This window comes from Melanostigma gelatinosum (genome assembly GCF_949748355.1).
Source record: "Melanostigma gelatinosum genome assembly, chromosome: 16".
Taxonomy (NCBI): Eukaryota; Metazoa; Chordata; class Actinopteri; order Perciformes; family Zoarcidae; genus Melanostigma; species Melanostigma gelatinosum.
In genome coordinates, this window is record NC_136649.1 from 18,799,296 (window position 1) to 18,812,282 (window position 12,987).

The 12,987-nt window shown below is 45.7% G+C and overlaps 2 protein-coding genes across 2 annotated transcripts in view; one reads left to right on the top strand and one right to left on the bottom strand.

Moving 5' to 3' along the window:
* LOC306790323 (C-1-tetrahydrofolate synthase, cytoplasmic-like) overlaps positions 1–9,645 on the bottom strand; it is a 10,942-nt gene extending 1,297 nt beyond the window's left edge. Inside the window, exons 1-26 of the mRNA XM_079286507.1 lie at positions 9,458–9,645; positions 6,883–6,967; positions 6,548–6,607; positions 6,392–6,445; positions 6,055–6,191; positions 5,807–5,907; positions 5,573–5,709; positions 5,252–5,363; positions 5,011–5,138; positions 4,772–4,869; positions 4,427–4,600; positions 4,119–4,255; positions 3,939–3,985; positions 3,741–3,848; positions 3,569–3,643; positions 3,385–3,487; positions 3,192–3,268; positions 2,627–2,767; positions 2,466–2,534; positions 2,250–2,361; positions 1,937–2,076; positions 1,573–1,614; positions 1,223–1,323; positions 911–1,088; positions 490–597; positions 200–352 (exon numbers count right to left, since the gene is read on the bottom strand). Coding sequence (XP_079142633.1) covers positions 200–352; positions 490–597; positions 911–1,088; positions 1,223–1,323; positions 1,573–1,614; positions 1,937–2,076; positions 2,250–2,361; positions 2,466–2,534; positions 2,627–2,767; positions 3,192–3,268; positions 3,385–3,487; positions 3,569–3,643; positions 3,741–3,848; positions 3,939–3,985; positions 4,119–4,255; positions 4,427–4,600; positions 4,772–4,869; positions 5,011–5,138; positions 5,252–5,363; positions 5,573–5,709; positions 5,807–5,907; positions 6,055–6,191; positions 6,392–6,445; positions 6,548–6,607; positions 6,883–6,967; positions 9,458–9,495 — 2,715 coding nt within the window. The 5' untranslated portion in view covers positions 9,496–9,645. The remainder of the gene's footprint in view (positions 1–199; positions 353–489; positions 598–910; positions 1,089–1,222; positions 1,324–1,572; positions 1,615–1,936; positions 2,077–2,249; positions 2,362–2,465; positions 2,535–2,626; positions 2,768–3,191; positions 3,269–3,384; positions 3,488–3,568; positions 3,644–3,740; positions 3,849–3,938; positions 3,986–4,118; positions 4,256–4,426; positions 4,601–4,771; positions 4,870–5,010; positions 5,139–5,251; positions 5,364–5,572; positions 5,710–5,806; positions 5,908–6,054; positions 6,192–6,391; positions 6,446–6,547; positions 6,608–6,882; positions 6,968–9,457) is intronic.
* Positions 9,646–10,016: 371 nt separating this feature from the next.
* dorip1 (dopamine receptor interacting protein 1) lies at positions 10,017–12,944 on the top strand. The gene is made up of 5 exons (XM_079287202.1): positions 10,017–10,187; positions 10,425–10,949; positions 11,304–11,393; positions 11,502–11,636; positions 11,823–12,944. The coding sequence occupies exons 1-5, from the start codon at positions 10,102–10,104 to the stop codon at positions 12,004–12,006; spliced, it is 1,020 nt and encodes a 339-aa protein (XP_079143328.1). The 5' UTR covers positions 10,017–10,101; the 3' UTR covers positions 12,007–12,944.
* The last annotated feature ends 43 nt before the right edge of the window (positions 12,945–12,987 follow it).

Here is a 12,987-nt window from a genome sequence, read left to right on the forward strand (position 1 = left end):
GTGTGATGTCACGCATTTATAAAAAGATCAAGTCAGTTGAGGGCTGCAAGTCGCGCTCTGTACCTTATCCTACCTTATGATCATACCTTCTCACGGATGAATGTAGAAAATCAAGTTACGTTGCTGTGCGAAGAGTCACTGCCAGACATAAATGAGCGGCAAAACCGGTTAGAAGGAAAGGCATTGTTTGCAAGCTTACCGTGCCGACCAGTGGGAACAAAAAGCCAGAGCCCACACTAGCACGGATGTCTCTGATTGGCAGGATGTAGCCTGTGGGCACACCCTTCTTGTCCGCCTCGTGAGAGAGCGACAGGTGAGTCTTGGCCATGCAGATTGGCAGCTTGCTGAAACCCTGAGGGGAGAAGACAGAAGATGGATTGGATCGTTCACAAAAGGCTTCATCGATCATTCTCCGCCCAGTTATGAGGACTCTCACCGAGAGCAGGCCTGAAAAGACAGAGCAGAGAAATAGAAGGAGGAGGAGCTGACCTGTTTGGTGTAGAGCTCCACCTTGTGTTGAGCCTCTGGCAGAAGCTCAATATCATCCGCTCCGTAGATCTTCTGGGCGATTATTCGAATCTTATCAGCAATAGGGAGCTAGAGAGGAATTAGAAATAAACATCATAAAATGGGTATGTTAGCTCACTAATGCCAACCAGGCAAAACTAGCGCATTTTCAGTGGGCGATTTGAGTTCATGTCCTAAATACATGATTTATGAACTATTTTTCACTCATATTGGATGCATGGGCAAAAATGTCTTCGTGAATGAGAACATTATTTTTTATCTTCAGTGACTTTCAGTGATTTTTAATCCCCTTTACAGAGAAATTAAATATAATAACAGGCGCGTTTTCTGGCAAATTCATTCACATCCTTTATGAAAACTTATGAAACGCGATGGCCCGTACGTCTAAATCATAGAGGAACTTGAATTTGCTGGGGGCCTCAGAGGCCCTCTGGACAGCCTGACCCAGGGCCACAGCACCGGCTCCACCGTCGGCCCAGTGGGAGCAGCGCACGGCGTCGAAGGCCCTGGCAGCTTTGGCCACGCTGCAGACCAGGTCCAGCTCAGCCTCAGTGTCCGTCCTGCAGGACAACACAAGGCGTTACGAGATACAGCAGGGACATGGACGGATTAACTACAAGTCAATGTATGACACAACACATCCGCGTCGTTATTTTGATCATTTTAGTCCGCTGCTGCGTCGTCCATCGCTTACTTGAAAGCATTAACAGCCACGACCACTGGCACGCCGAAGTGCTGCGCATTCTCGATCTGCTTCCTCATGTTGCTGCAACCCTTCTCCAGCAGCTCAAGGTTCTACATGCGGATACGAGAGAAAACACACTTTCAAATAAGCTTATGAGAAGTGAGTGAAGAGCATCGATACTCAGCCCCCTTAAATGTTTCATGTAGATGCTCATCTTGTGTTTACTCCTTTAACATGCCGGGCAGACTTGTGTGAGGCTCTCTATAAACTTATAAATACACAATGTTGACAAGCTCATCAACAGAAAACCATCGTTTAAAATTAAAACCACATTTGGGCAGTTTGCAGTCATGCATTACCTCCTCGATGTATTCCTTTGGCAGTGACATCCCAGCAGTGACCTGAACAAGAAATGAGTCAAATGTTGAATTAATTCAAATAATCCAACGATCTCACACAAAAAGGCTGGGCGATAATTCAATATGTTAAAAAAACCAGGTGTGAGATATGAAATGAATATATTGTGATAGAAGATTTTGGCCATATCGCCCAGCGGAGACTATTTGAATTGTTTTCTTCAGGACTATTAAGAAGCTAAATGAAGAAGCAACAATATGAGATGTTCGCTGTTGATGTAGCGAAAAGCAAACTTCATGAAACATTATACAGATATGTCAATGTGTATTTGAAAATAAAATCAGCGCGGCAATTAGGCAAACTCACCGTCGGTCCTCCTCCGTGCATCTTCAGGGCTCGGACCGTGGCCACCAGAACCACCACGTGGGGTCTCAGGCCTGAGTAGCGACACTTGATGTTGAAGAACTTCTCCATGCCAATGTCGGCACCGAAGCCGGCCTCCGTCACTGTTGGGCACAATTGCCAGGGGTTGTGAGAGAAAGAGAGCAGGAACACAATCACAGATGTTATATCATTAAATTATATAACATCTGCTACTCTGTCACTTGCACAGTAAACACAGGAAACCATCTACTGTGGCGCTGCATCAGAAAACATGCCACCGCAGAGCTCCACTTACCCACAAAGCCCTCGGGTCCCACCAGCTTCAACGCTATTTTATCAGCCAGGATGGAGGAGTTTCCATGTGCGATGTTGGCAAACGGGCCGGCATGGACGAACACGGGCGTTCCCTGTGGATTCAGACACAAAACCAAAGCTCAAGACAACTTTTTCTGGCTTGTGGAGTTCTTTTCAGTGGAACTATTTAGGTCAGCGTGTGGTGGTGTTCGCCCACCTCCAAGGTCTGCATGAGGTTTGGCTTGACGGCATCTTTCATCAGCACAGCTAGAGCACCACTCACACCCTACAGAGAGAAAAACATTAAATGATAGCAACCTTGTTGGCACAATACTTATGCAGAAGGTCCCGTCGTGACGGCGAGTCCAGACCACTGACCAGGTCCTCGGTGGTGATGGGCTGTCCGCCGCGGCTGGTGGCCACCACCATCTTGGCCAGACGGTGACACATGTCCTGCAGGCTGCTGGTGAGGGCGAGCACCGCCATGATTTCACTGGCCACCGTGATGTCAAACTGGGCCTGGAGGACAAATCCCCTTATTATCAACAGCAATGCAGCGAACTGGGCTCAGAGAGGCTACATTCAGTCAACACGCAGAAAAGATGAAAGCACAGAAATTCTCTATTTTTAAACATCTTGCATCATTTTATCCTCAAAGACCTAATTTTTATTATTAAATATACATTACATGTGTATTATACACAGCTGAAACATAGCTGTTGTTTATTATCTTAAAAATGATGTATAAATAATTTCAGCTTAGCTGTGAACTCTTGTTTTTTTATGCGTTAAAAGCATCATTTAAATACAGTGCGTTGCATTGCTACCTACCACAGGGACTCTTTTGACACAACCACTGGGTAGAGCCAAACAAACTTCCTAACGTGACACAAGGTGGTTTTTACTGAGTGGAGAAACAGCTCGGTGGATGTCGTCTCTTTACCTCTCTCGTGAAGCCCTTTTCAGTTGGCGCCTGGCCGATGGTGATCTTCCTCAGGAAGCGATCGTTGGTGTCCAACACTGAAGTGACACACACAGCGATCAATGCACTCACAGTCACCGACAAACAGCAGGTTTTAAAAGAGGCAGACAAAGTAGGAGTCATGGGGGCTAAGAGACGTCTCAGGTGTTCACACCTCTTTGCCAGGTGACGGCGCTCGGGTCCATGTCCAGGCGGGCAAAGCGGGTGATCTCCTCTTCAGTCAGCGTGGAGGGATCAGTCTTTTCTATGCCCAGTTTCTAAACAAATACAGAAAACGTGAATTTAATTCAATCTGCACTGTGAGTTAAGACCTACAAGCCTGTGACACGATCACTAACTTTCAGTCTGTTGATCTGGATGGGGGAGAACTTCCTCTCTCCTCCATTGAGCGGGACCAAGCGGGCATACAGAGCCTGAGGATGCATGCGGAGAGAAAGATGACGGTCAAAATCCAGTCATAACAAACAAGGTATTGTTTTAATAAAGCACAGACTCATTTGCAGGACCCACTTTGTCAGTTTGCGTCGACTCGTGGAACATGCGAGCGTCGACGGCAGCGGCCACCAAGTTGTTGGCAGCCGTGATGGCGTGAATGTCCCCGGTGAGATGGAGGTTGAACTAAAATGAACAGACTCGTGAATTAAAAGCGATTTTGCCTTTGGATTTTTAGCAGGCTGGTTTTTCTAACTTGACACAGCAGTGTGGTACCTCTTCCATTGGAATGACTTGAGAATATCCACCTCCTGCAGCACCGCCTGCAGGCAGAAGACAAAACTACAGATTTATACATGAACGCGCACACACACACACACACACACACACGCAGGACTCAGGACAGCTTGCAAACCTGTGCAACCTCTCGCTGCCTGACATTATTCCAAAGCTCACCTTTAATGCCAAAGGTGGGACCCTGAGAAGGCTGTCGGACACAAGCAAACACATTGAGCTTCATGTGGGCTCCCAGGGCCTGGACCAGGCCGATGGTGGTGGTGCTCTTTCCTTCACCCAGGGGGGTGGGTGTAATGCTGCAGACAGAAAAGAACCTCTCAGCATGGAACATACTCGTCAGCAAACGCACAATTATTCATTGTAAATGCTGCTGCATGGCATGGTGAGGTAGGAACTTGATCAGCTGTATAAACAGGGGAAAGCAGACAGTACAGTGAAGCACAGAAGATAAAGTGCTGACAGCATACCCAGTGACCACCACATATTTGCCGTCTGGCTGGGCCTGCAGCCGTTTGATGATGCTCAGCTGGACCTTGGCCTTAGTTTTGCCATAGAGCTCCAGCTCATCAGACAGCACGCCCACCTCTCTTGCTAGACAGTCGATGGGCTTTGGCACGCAGGAGCGAGAAATGACAATGTCGCTGTTGGAGCGTTAAAGACGACACAAAAAAAAAATCACTTTTTTCATCCGAGCAAAGAAAGTTCTAACCCGAGACGAGGAATTAAACCAGCTCTGCTTAAATGTAACAAATCCTTCAGTGACAAGTGAACATAGCACGTGACGGAGAGAAGAAGGAGATGAGGAGGCAAACCTTGGCACGGGCTTCTGGAGGTTGAGTCTGGTGTAAGAAATGTTCCACTTCCCCGGCTGGTGGCTCTCCAGGAAACGCTTTGCACTCAACACCGTGTTCTACACACAAACACAACCAGTCGTTTAACTTCTAGGTTACATGAGACTGAAGAACGAATTCAGCAATGGAAATCAAAAATAATGTCAATTAACGCCAACGTGAGACTTTAGTTCAGGATTGACTCTGCAGATGGACCTTACCCCCATCAGCATGGCCACAGTCATGGGCCCCACACCACCCGGCACAGGGGTGATGAAGCCGGCCTGCTCCTTGGCTGAGGCGTAGTGGACGTCACCCACCACCCGCTTCCCACTGGCTTTACTCTCATCTGAGAGGCACGGAGAGAAATACGTCACAACAACCTCCGACTCCTACTGATGAACTCACTACCTCCGGAGTGCCATAACTAACAGCAGACTGAAACGCCACGGGAAGTCGCACCTGGAACGTGGTTGATGCCACAGTCGATGACCACTGCTCCCTTCTTGAGCCACTCTCCTTTCACCATCTCCGCTTTCCCGATGCCAACAACCAGGATGTCTGCTCTGCTCACCTGGACAAAAACAGAGACGGATAGAAATAGTTATTGTTTATACCACACGATGGCAGCAGAGATCACCAGCCGGTTGTTTATGGAGTTTCATCCACGAGAAAAAACATCATTCGTCACATTCCATGCTCTGCTTGCATCAGTGTGAGGGGCACAGTATGGCAGGTGGGAGTACAAGGCTATGTTGCTTGGTTAGGTGGAGCTGTTACTACCTCTGCAGGGAGATCCGTGGTTTTAGAGTGGCAGGTGGTGACGGTGGCGTTGTTCCAGAGCAGCAGGTCGTGCATCGGTGCGCCCACGATCTTGCTACGACCAATCACTACCGCCTTCTTCCCTGCCACAGACACGCCTGTAGAGAAGTCCAGCGATTAATTCTGGCCTTATCCAATTCTTTGTCTTATATTATCACAGTACAGATGTTTTAGGGTGGTAATTGTTGCGTTTACCGGTCTGTCTGATCAACTCCATGCAGCCGTTTGGTGTGCAGGGGATGAAGCAGTCGCCCAGGTCCCCACGAGACAGCTTCCCTGCATTGATGCTGGTCAGTCTATTAAATGATGAGAACACAATGAACATCTCAAATTAAAGCTGTCTAACAACTAATCTTATCCAAGAGATTTCCTCTTAACCAGACTCAAATAAAGCAAACCTTAAGAAATGAGCACCCTGATCTTCAGACTACGTCTGTACCCACCCGTCTACATCCTTCTCCGGGGCCACGGCGTTGGTGACCTTCTCCGTGTTGATCTTGTGGACCGAGTCCAGGGGCAGCTGCACGATGAGGCCGTGGACAGACGAGTTCTCGTTCACCTCTGTGATGCTGTGAAGAACCTGCGGACGGACAGGCATCCTTTACACTCTCAGCTACTTTCAGTTTGTCTTTTGCTGCGTTTACCTTCCAATCCTTGTTTTGTTTACGCCACAAATAGCGCCCCAAATCCCAAACTTTACCCCGATCTCACTGCGATCATACCGTGCGTGTGTGCATATGGGCAGGCTAGGCTACACAAATACTTCGTATCCATTCTCACCTCCTCCTCCGTCGCAGTCTGGGGAAGTCTCATATGTGTGGCGTTTATTCCAATCTGTGTACACAGAAGAAGAGATTGAGCCGGACGTTAGGATCACAATCCGTGCACAGTAGAAGTGGGGTCTATGAACTGTATGTAAATCATCTTTTTTTTTACCTCTGCTGCTGCCTTCAACTTCATGCTGATGTACAGATTTGAATCATCACGGTCTCCAACCTGCCAGAGACACATAGCATCACTTTGCCTGCCAGTATGAAGGAATGGGCCTTCCACCAAACAGACACACATGATACAAGATGTACAAACAAGGGGACTTCAGTGGAACACATTTCTACACTCCATGCAGGGGCACACATGTGACCAAACTCCTCACCTGACCACTATCTCCATGGGAAGGCCACGAGAACGCACACGGCAAAATTAACCAACAAAACATCCCAAAATGTGCTTTTGTTTGTCCAGACACATGCTAGTTCCAATCTTGCAATTACCTGTAAAACCACTAGACCGGGTGTGAAGTTGGGGTCCTGGAGCTTCATCTGCTCCACGTCCTTCTTTAGACGCTCCCTCACCTGCCTGAGAACACGAGACAACAGAATAAAACAGAGCTGGATTATTAGGTCTCTATTAGGGTTGTCACAATACCAAAATGATGACTTTGATACGATACCTGCCATAAGTATCACGATACCCGATACTTACGATACAATACCACAAATACTGGTATATTTATATGTAATAGTAACACTTAACAAATGGCATTAATATTAGTATTAGCCTACAGCAAGATATGAATGAAAACTACATGGTGCCATGATTGCTGCTGACTCTGGCATCTGTCTGACTGTCTGTGGGAGTCGGTGGGTAAACAATGCTTCATTTACTTGCACAGTGAGTTTGATATTTTCACTTCATATTTTATCTTAATTCATGGAATAATACATTTTTCCTTAACTAAAAATAAAAATAATTAGCTCAAGATCCACCAGCATGGAGCCATTTTGGATCAATTGTGTTTCATTTAGTACACGTGTGTGTGCGTTGTGACCTCATGATCATATAGGCTTGTTGTCAAACTAGGCTAAGGCTCGTGTTAGCTGTATGTGGGTGAGCTTGGGGGTGTTCATGTTTATAGTCACATTTGCTTACCCGTCGTTCTTTGAACTCTTTAAAAAGTTGGGGGTGTCTGTCTGAAAGGTGCTTTGCCGTGTTAGACGTGTTGCCTTACTGGTCTGTGTGGCTTTGAAACACGTTTTGCAGACGGGTCTCTGTAGGTCAGTGGGCTTTCCTTCACTGTCTGCAATATAACCAAAGTACTTCCAGATGATACTTCTGGCATCTTGTCTTCCAACAAGCCGAGGACGGCCGGTAAAAGCTCCGACCATGTCTCCCCTGCTTATCTTATCTTTGTTTTTATCTTTTTTGTTTAATGGTTTGGAGTTTTATCTTTCACCTCAAAACATACTTGTCGACTCAGCTAAACGAAGACAAGGCCAGAGAAGGGTGACACAAAGTTAGACTTTAATAAAATCTATCCTAAGATCTAGCTGGTCTGTCTTTAATTGTTTTTAAATCTCCTTTTCTTTTGCCTTATGTTTTGATGCTTTTAATGGTTTTATGTGAAGCACTTTGAATTACCTTGTTGTTGAAATGTGCTATACAAATAAACTTGCCTTGCCTTGCCTTACACAGAGCTCAACCCTGGCTGCATTTCTTTTCTAGTCACACAATAAATCAAACAACAAATCAGCTCCATTGATCTCGTCCACTGTTTTCCTTAAAAAGCTCTAAAGATAGACTGATGAGCGACCACACAGACTTAGATTGAAACACAGTCTCTGTGCATCACATGAACTTCATCGGCGCTGATGACGCTATAAACCGCGTGATTACTCGTGACACCATCTTTAACTACCTTTTGAAGTCACTTCTGAGTGTTTTTGCCCCGGTGACAAAAATGATAATTAAAAAAGCTTCATCCAAATGTTTTGTCCAAATATCCAGTGTGCTCTGATAGCCTTATTAACCTAAAACACTGAATTATCTTATTGTCTTGAAGCCACATTTAAATGATCAGGCATTCCATAGGTAATAATAACATCTTTAAAAAAAGGAAAACAATGACTAAATACATATTTCATATATCATTAATATGGTGCATGATAACATCAATCAATGTGATGATACAACAGCATGTTGGGATATCTGAAATCCTAGTCACTGATCAACTACAGTCATATTCCTATAAACAATCAGACAATAAAAAGTACTGTTGTGCTTTGATCTTTAGGATGACGGGTTGTGATCTGATCAATAAACCTCTGTCCATCCGTATGTCAGCTTTAGTCAAGCTTCAGAGGAAATGAATGTAAATCCTTGTTCAGAAGGCAGATCTGGAGATGTAATTAACAGTGCTGTGAGGGGCAGTTAACAGGGGGCAGGCTGTCATGTCTTGTGACAAGCACACGCAACTAAATTAAAGGTTTTTGTCTCTTTGCCCAATGCATTCTCACAATCTTTTGGCAATAAGAAATATTTGGATTCATCCAACCTTTGGACTAACTTGCAGACTGTACTCAAATATGAAAACGGTGACACACGCAGGATTGTTCATGAGTGGTGTTTGTCAGCCACTTGAGTTCACTGGACCAAGAGGGCAAAGATCACATCACACCACCACAGAGCCTTACATAATACTGCGTGATTTACAATCATCATGGACTATCACCAGTCACAATTATAAATGTGACAGTCACGAGTCAGTGCATTCAAACGAATCTGCATAACTGTCAGGAAACAAATACTCCATGCAACCTGAGAAATGAGTCCACTGTGAGGTATCAGCTGGTTATTAACTATGTTATTAATTGTAATAACTGCAGGCACGCTTAACTTAGTTCACGCGGACCGCATGATGGACAACCAACCAAGAATACAAGTAACGGTACATTCAGATGGCTGCTTAGCTGACTTGTTAGACAGCACACGCAGACATTCTCAAGCTTATTACGCCTCACGTTATTTGGTTTTACTTGCATACACGTGCTGATTATTTCTGAGACTTACGCTGAAACCTCTTTCCCGCTTATGATTTGAGCCGACATCTTTTGGTCCTGGTAGTCCGTGTTCAACGTGCTGGGTTCAACGTGCTAGTGTCCTGCACACTCTAGTCGCCTGACAAGAAGAGGTAGCGCGGTAAGAAGTGCCAAAATTAAGTTTGTTCAAAACGGCGTTGGGAGTCAAAGGTGGTGATGTAAGCTGCTTTCACAAATGCAGCGCTACGGCTGAAAATCAGCGTATTAACTTTCAGGAGTAGCGTCGAGCGTAGAACGTAGCGGACGAAGGGCGTGGCTACTGACAAACTGTCAACTCTGACGGCCAATCACATACCAGCTATTACATATTAGTAGAACCTCAAAACCAATAGCATTCCCAGATTTGCTTGAATGGGCGGGACTTCAGAAGGTGGCGTTACGCTGACAACCAGCAGAGGGCAGCACTGTAATTACACACCTCTTATATTTTCATTAAAAAAAACAACAACACAGCAGTGTTTATATGGGCCCAACCTGACGTTGGACAGGGTTTGTTTTGATCCTTGTCCAGGCGTATTCACTCTGATAATCACCATAAAGTGCTAGAAAATACTGTACTTAGATATCTGAATTGGCTTTAAGTCCGATGTAAGACATGAAGAAACACAGGGAGCTATGGAGAGTAGATTCTGTGTTTTGAGCGACACCGAAGACCTCCAAAGGCTAATTTCGAACACCGAGAACAATCTCCACTTCGAAAGGTAAATTGATAGAAGCTGCTGATGTGTTAAGCTAGCAGGCTTTCGGGGCTGCGTCTATTCCCTGGAGCACAACTGGACGCTACTTGTTATTGCGTGGCTTGTTGTAACGTTACATCTGTTTGCATAACCGCCGTCTCTCAACATGACACACCCCAACTCCGTCAGTGTTTCCAGCTAAACGCACCCAGGCCGCCTCTCTCTAACACTCTGCTAACTCCAACGCATATGTCTCTTCAGGTCCAAGACACTGTTTGAAGAGATCCGTGCCTCCATCAACAACAATGACGAAGAGGACCGCTCCTTCTGGAGGCCTGTGCTGCCCTGGGGGGGCGTCTTCACCATTAAGGCCGGACGGAAGGCCATATCATGCACCCCTCTGTACGTCAAGATCCACCTAAAAAACACCTGCACCATCGATGGCTTCCTCGTGATCCTGTACGTGATCCTGCGGGACAACCAGGGCTTCCCCCGGGAGCTGGCCGTCTTCCTGGGCAAGCAGTTCGTGGAGTATTTCCTCCGCCTGATGGACTCCTGCGACTACACCACAGTGAAGATGCTGTGGATCTGGGACCGGATGTCCAGAAGGCAGTACCGCGCCGAGATACGCAAGGCAGCGCTGGAGATCGACCTATTCGGTAACGAGCACGAGAACTTCACGGAGAACCTGGAGAACCTCATGTCCACCATGCAGGAGAGTCTGTGCACCAACTGGAGCTGCCCGGCCCGCTTCCAGGAGTTCATCAAGACGACCATCAACATCAGGTAAACACATCCTGATGTTACTAAGTGAACTTGATGCAACTACGCAGAGACTCTGTGTGTGTCAGGACTTTAGACAACAACATCTGTCTTCATCTAGTGTTGCTCTCAAATGATAACAGATAGCAAATGCCCCCTCTGCCAGCTCCATCCTGGAAAGGGTTTAATTTGACATATTTAACTTTAAAACTGTCACCTGTCTAATTGAAGTGACGTGAAGAGAGTGCATGCATTGCCGTCTCCACCTATTTATGTGTACGCATGTTAAAAACCCACATGTCCAAATCTAAGTTGTCTTTGTTAGAGGTCAGGTCAGTGCGTCGTTCACAGTGTGTCGTTGTCACTTATTTCCTCCAGCCCTCCTCATGAGCTGCCTCACAGAGACCCCATTCAGTCGGCCGCCGACAAGTTCTTCTGCCCCAAACTCCTGCTGTGCTCAGAGCTGGGGTGAGACGCATGGAGGGGGGGGGGGGGGGGTCATCATCCTCTGTTTCGGTTCAGTCGTATTCCACTTCCTTGACAAATTGATAATCTTTATTTATTTTTTATTAACAGGTGTGATGGTCTAAGGGAGATCTCTCAGCGGGTTTTCTGCCACGGACCCCCACCCTTTGTCATCCTCAACATGCAGCAGTGGAAGTCCGAGGAGCTGTCCTATGTTCCTTACCATCTGGCTCTCTGCCAGCACAGGTACGGAGCTTCCACCATGTGTTTCTATTGGCTTGGTGTACATTTAAAGTAGTACCATGCTTGAGCCACACTTACTCCTGCCTGTTTTTTGTCTCGGATCAAAGAGAAAAAGATGTTCTCGCAATTGTTTACGCTCTCACTTTGAGTTTCCTGGACATTGTCAATGGCTCTTTTCTTTCTCCACAGGTACTTACTAGAGGGCGCCACACTCTTCAACAAGGAGGAGCACCACTACTCTGCGGCCTTCCAGATAGACGGCTGCTGGATGCACTATGATGGTCTGAGGAGTGACAACCTGATCCTGTTACACAAGCCGCCAGAGCTCCTGCTGCTGTCCTCTCTGGTCTACATCCGCTCCTCCGACAAGTGAACTCCTTTTTTTTATCACCAGCGGACCATTCGTTCATCCACCCATCCTATGATTATGTTGTCACGACCCCATGGATTACATTTCACTGTTGTTACCATGTTTGTCTACTTGTCACATAATTCATTTTTTTAAAATGTTTTCTTAATTCCTGTCAGCTGTTGCTTCTGCTGTGCGTTCTGTATGACATATGCTTTTTTTGGGGGGGGGGGCATGCTTGGAATCCAAGAATATAATGGACTATAATAGTCCTATGATAATAAATGGCAGTGAGTAATGCACATCACATGCATACGCAGTTAGCCGACAGATGTGATTTATACGCCCCGGTTGTTAGATGGATTACACTCTGAGGGTGCATTTGCTATATTAAGCAGCCTTGTATAGGAGATGGCTGTTTAATTGTACATGTATACAGATCCACCCTTTCCTTTAATTAAGCCAGTGCTTTCTCTATTTACACTGTGGTCTGAGGATTAGAAACAACCAACATCCATATCAGGTTAACTTGTTTTTTTCTTAAGATGTTTGAATTGGAGGCAAGCGTTTATTACAAGGAATGAATGTTAAAAGTACAAAGTTCTTAAAGGGGGCATATCATGAAAAACAAATCTAATTTTCAGTAATTGTGAACATATATTTGGATTTTAGTTGGTTACTCAAAATTCCTTATTTTGTGGGCTGCCTTGATCGAAACACGTGATTCAGAAAGCGTCCCCTTTTGAAATATGTAAAGGTTCAACATCTATCTTCCTCACGAGCCTAAATAAAACTGTCCATACTGATAAATTCAAGCATTTCAACAATAGCTCCGCACACACTGCAGTCACCAACACAGGAAATGAGTATATTTGAATCTTGTTTTTTACAATCGTTTTTAACCTTGAATAATAACTGGTATCACACAGTGCCTCTGCCCAAGGAAAGTTTGTGAAAGTGGATCCTGTCCTGTGTAAATCCTTGTTTTTGAATTGTTTTTTTCTA

Excerpts from the sequence above, each read along its gene's own strand:
- dorip1 (XM_079287202.1), top strand. The coding sequence starts at position 10,102 with ATGGAGAGTAGATTCTGTGTTTTGAGCGACACCGAAGACCTCCAAAGG. Across the intron at positions 10,188-10,424 it reads AACAATCTCCACTTCGAAAG|GTCCAAGACACTGTTTGAAG; the intron begins GTAAATTGATAG and ends ATGTCTCTTCAG. Across the intron at positions 11,394-11,501 it reads CTGCTGTGCTCAGAGCTGGG|GTGTGATGGTCTAAGGGAGA; the intron begins GTGAGACGCATG and ends TTTTATTAACAG.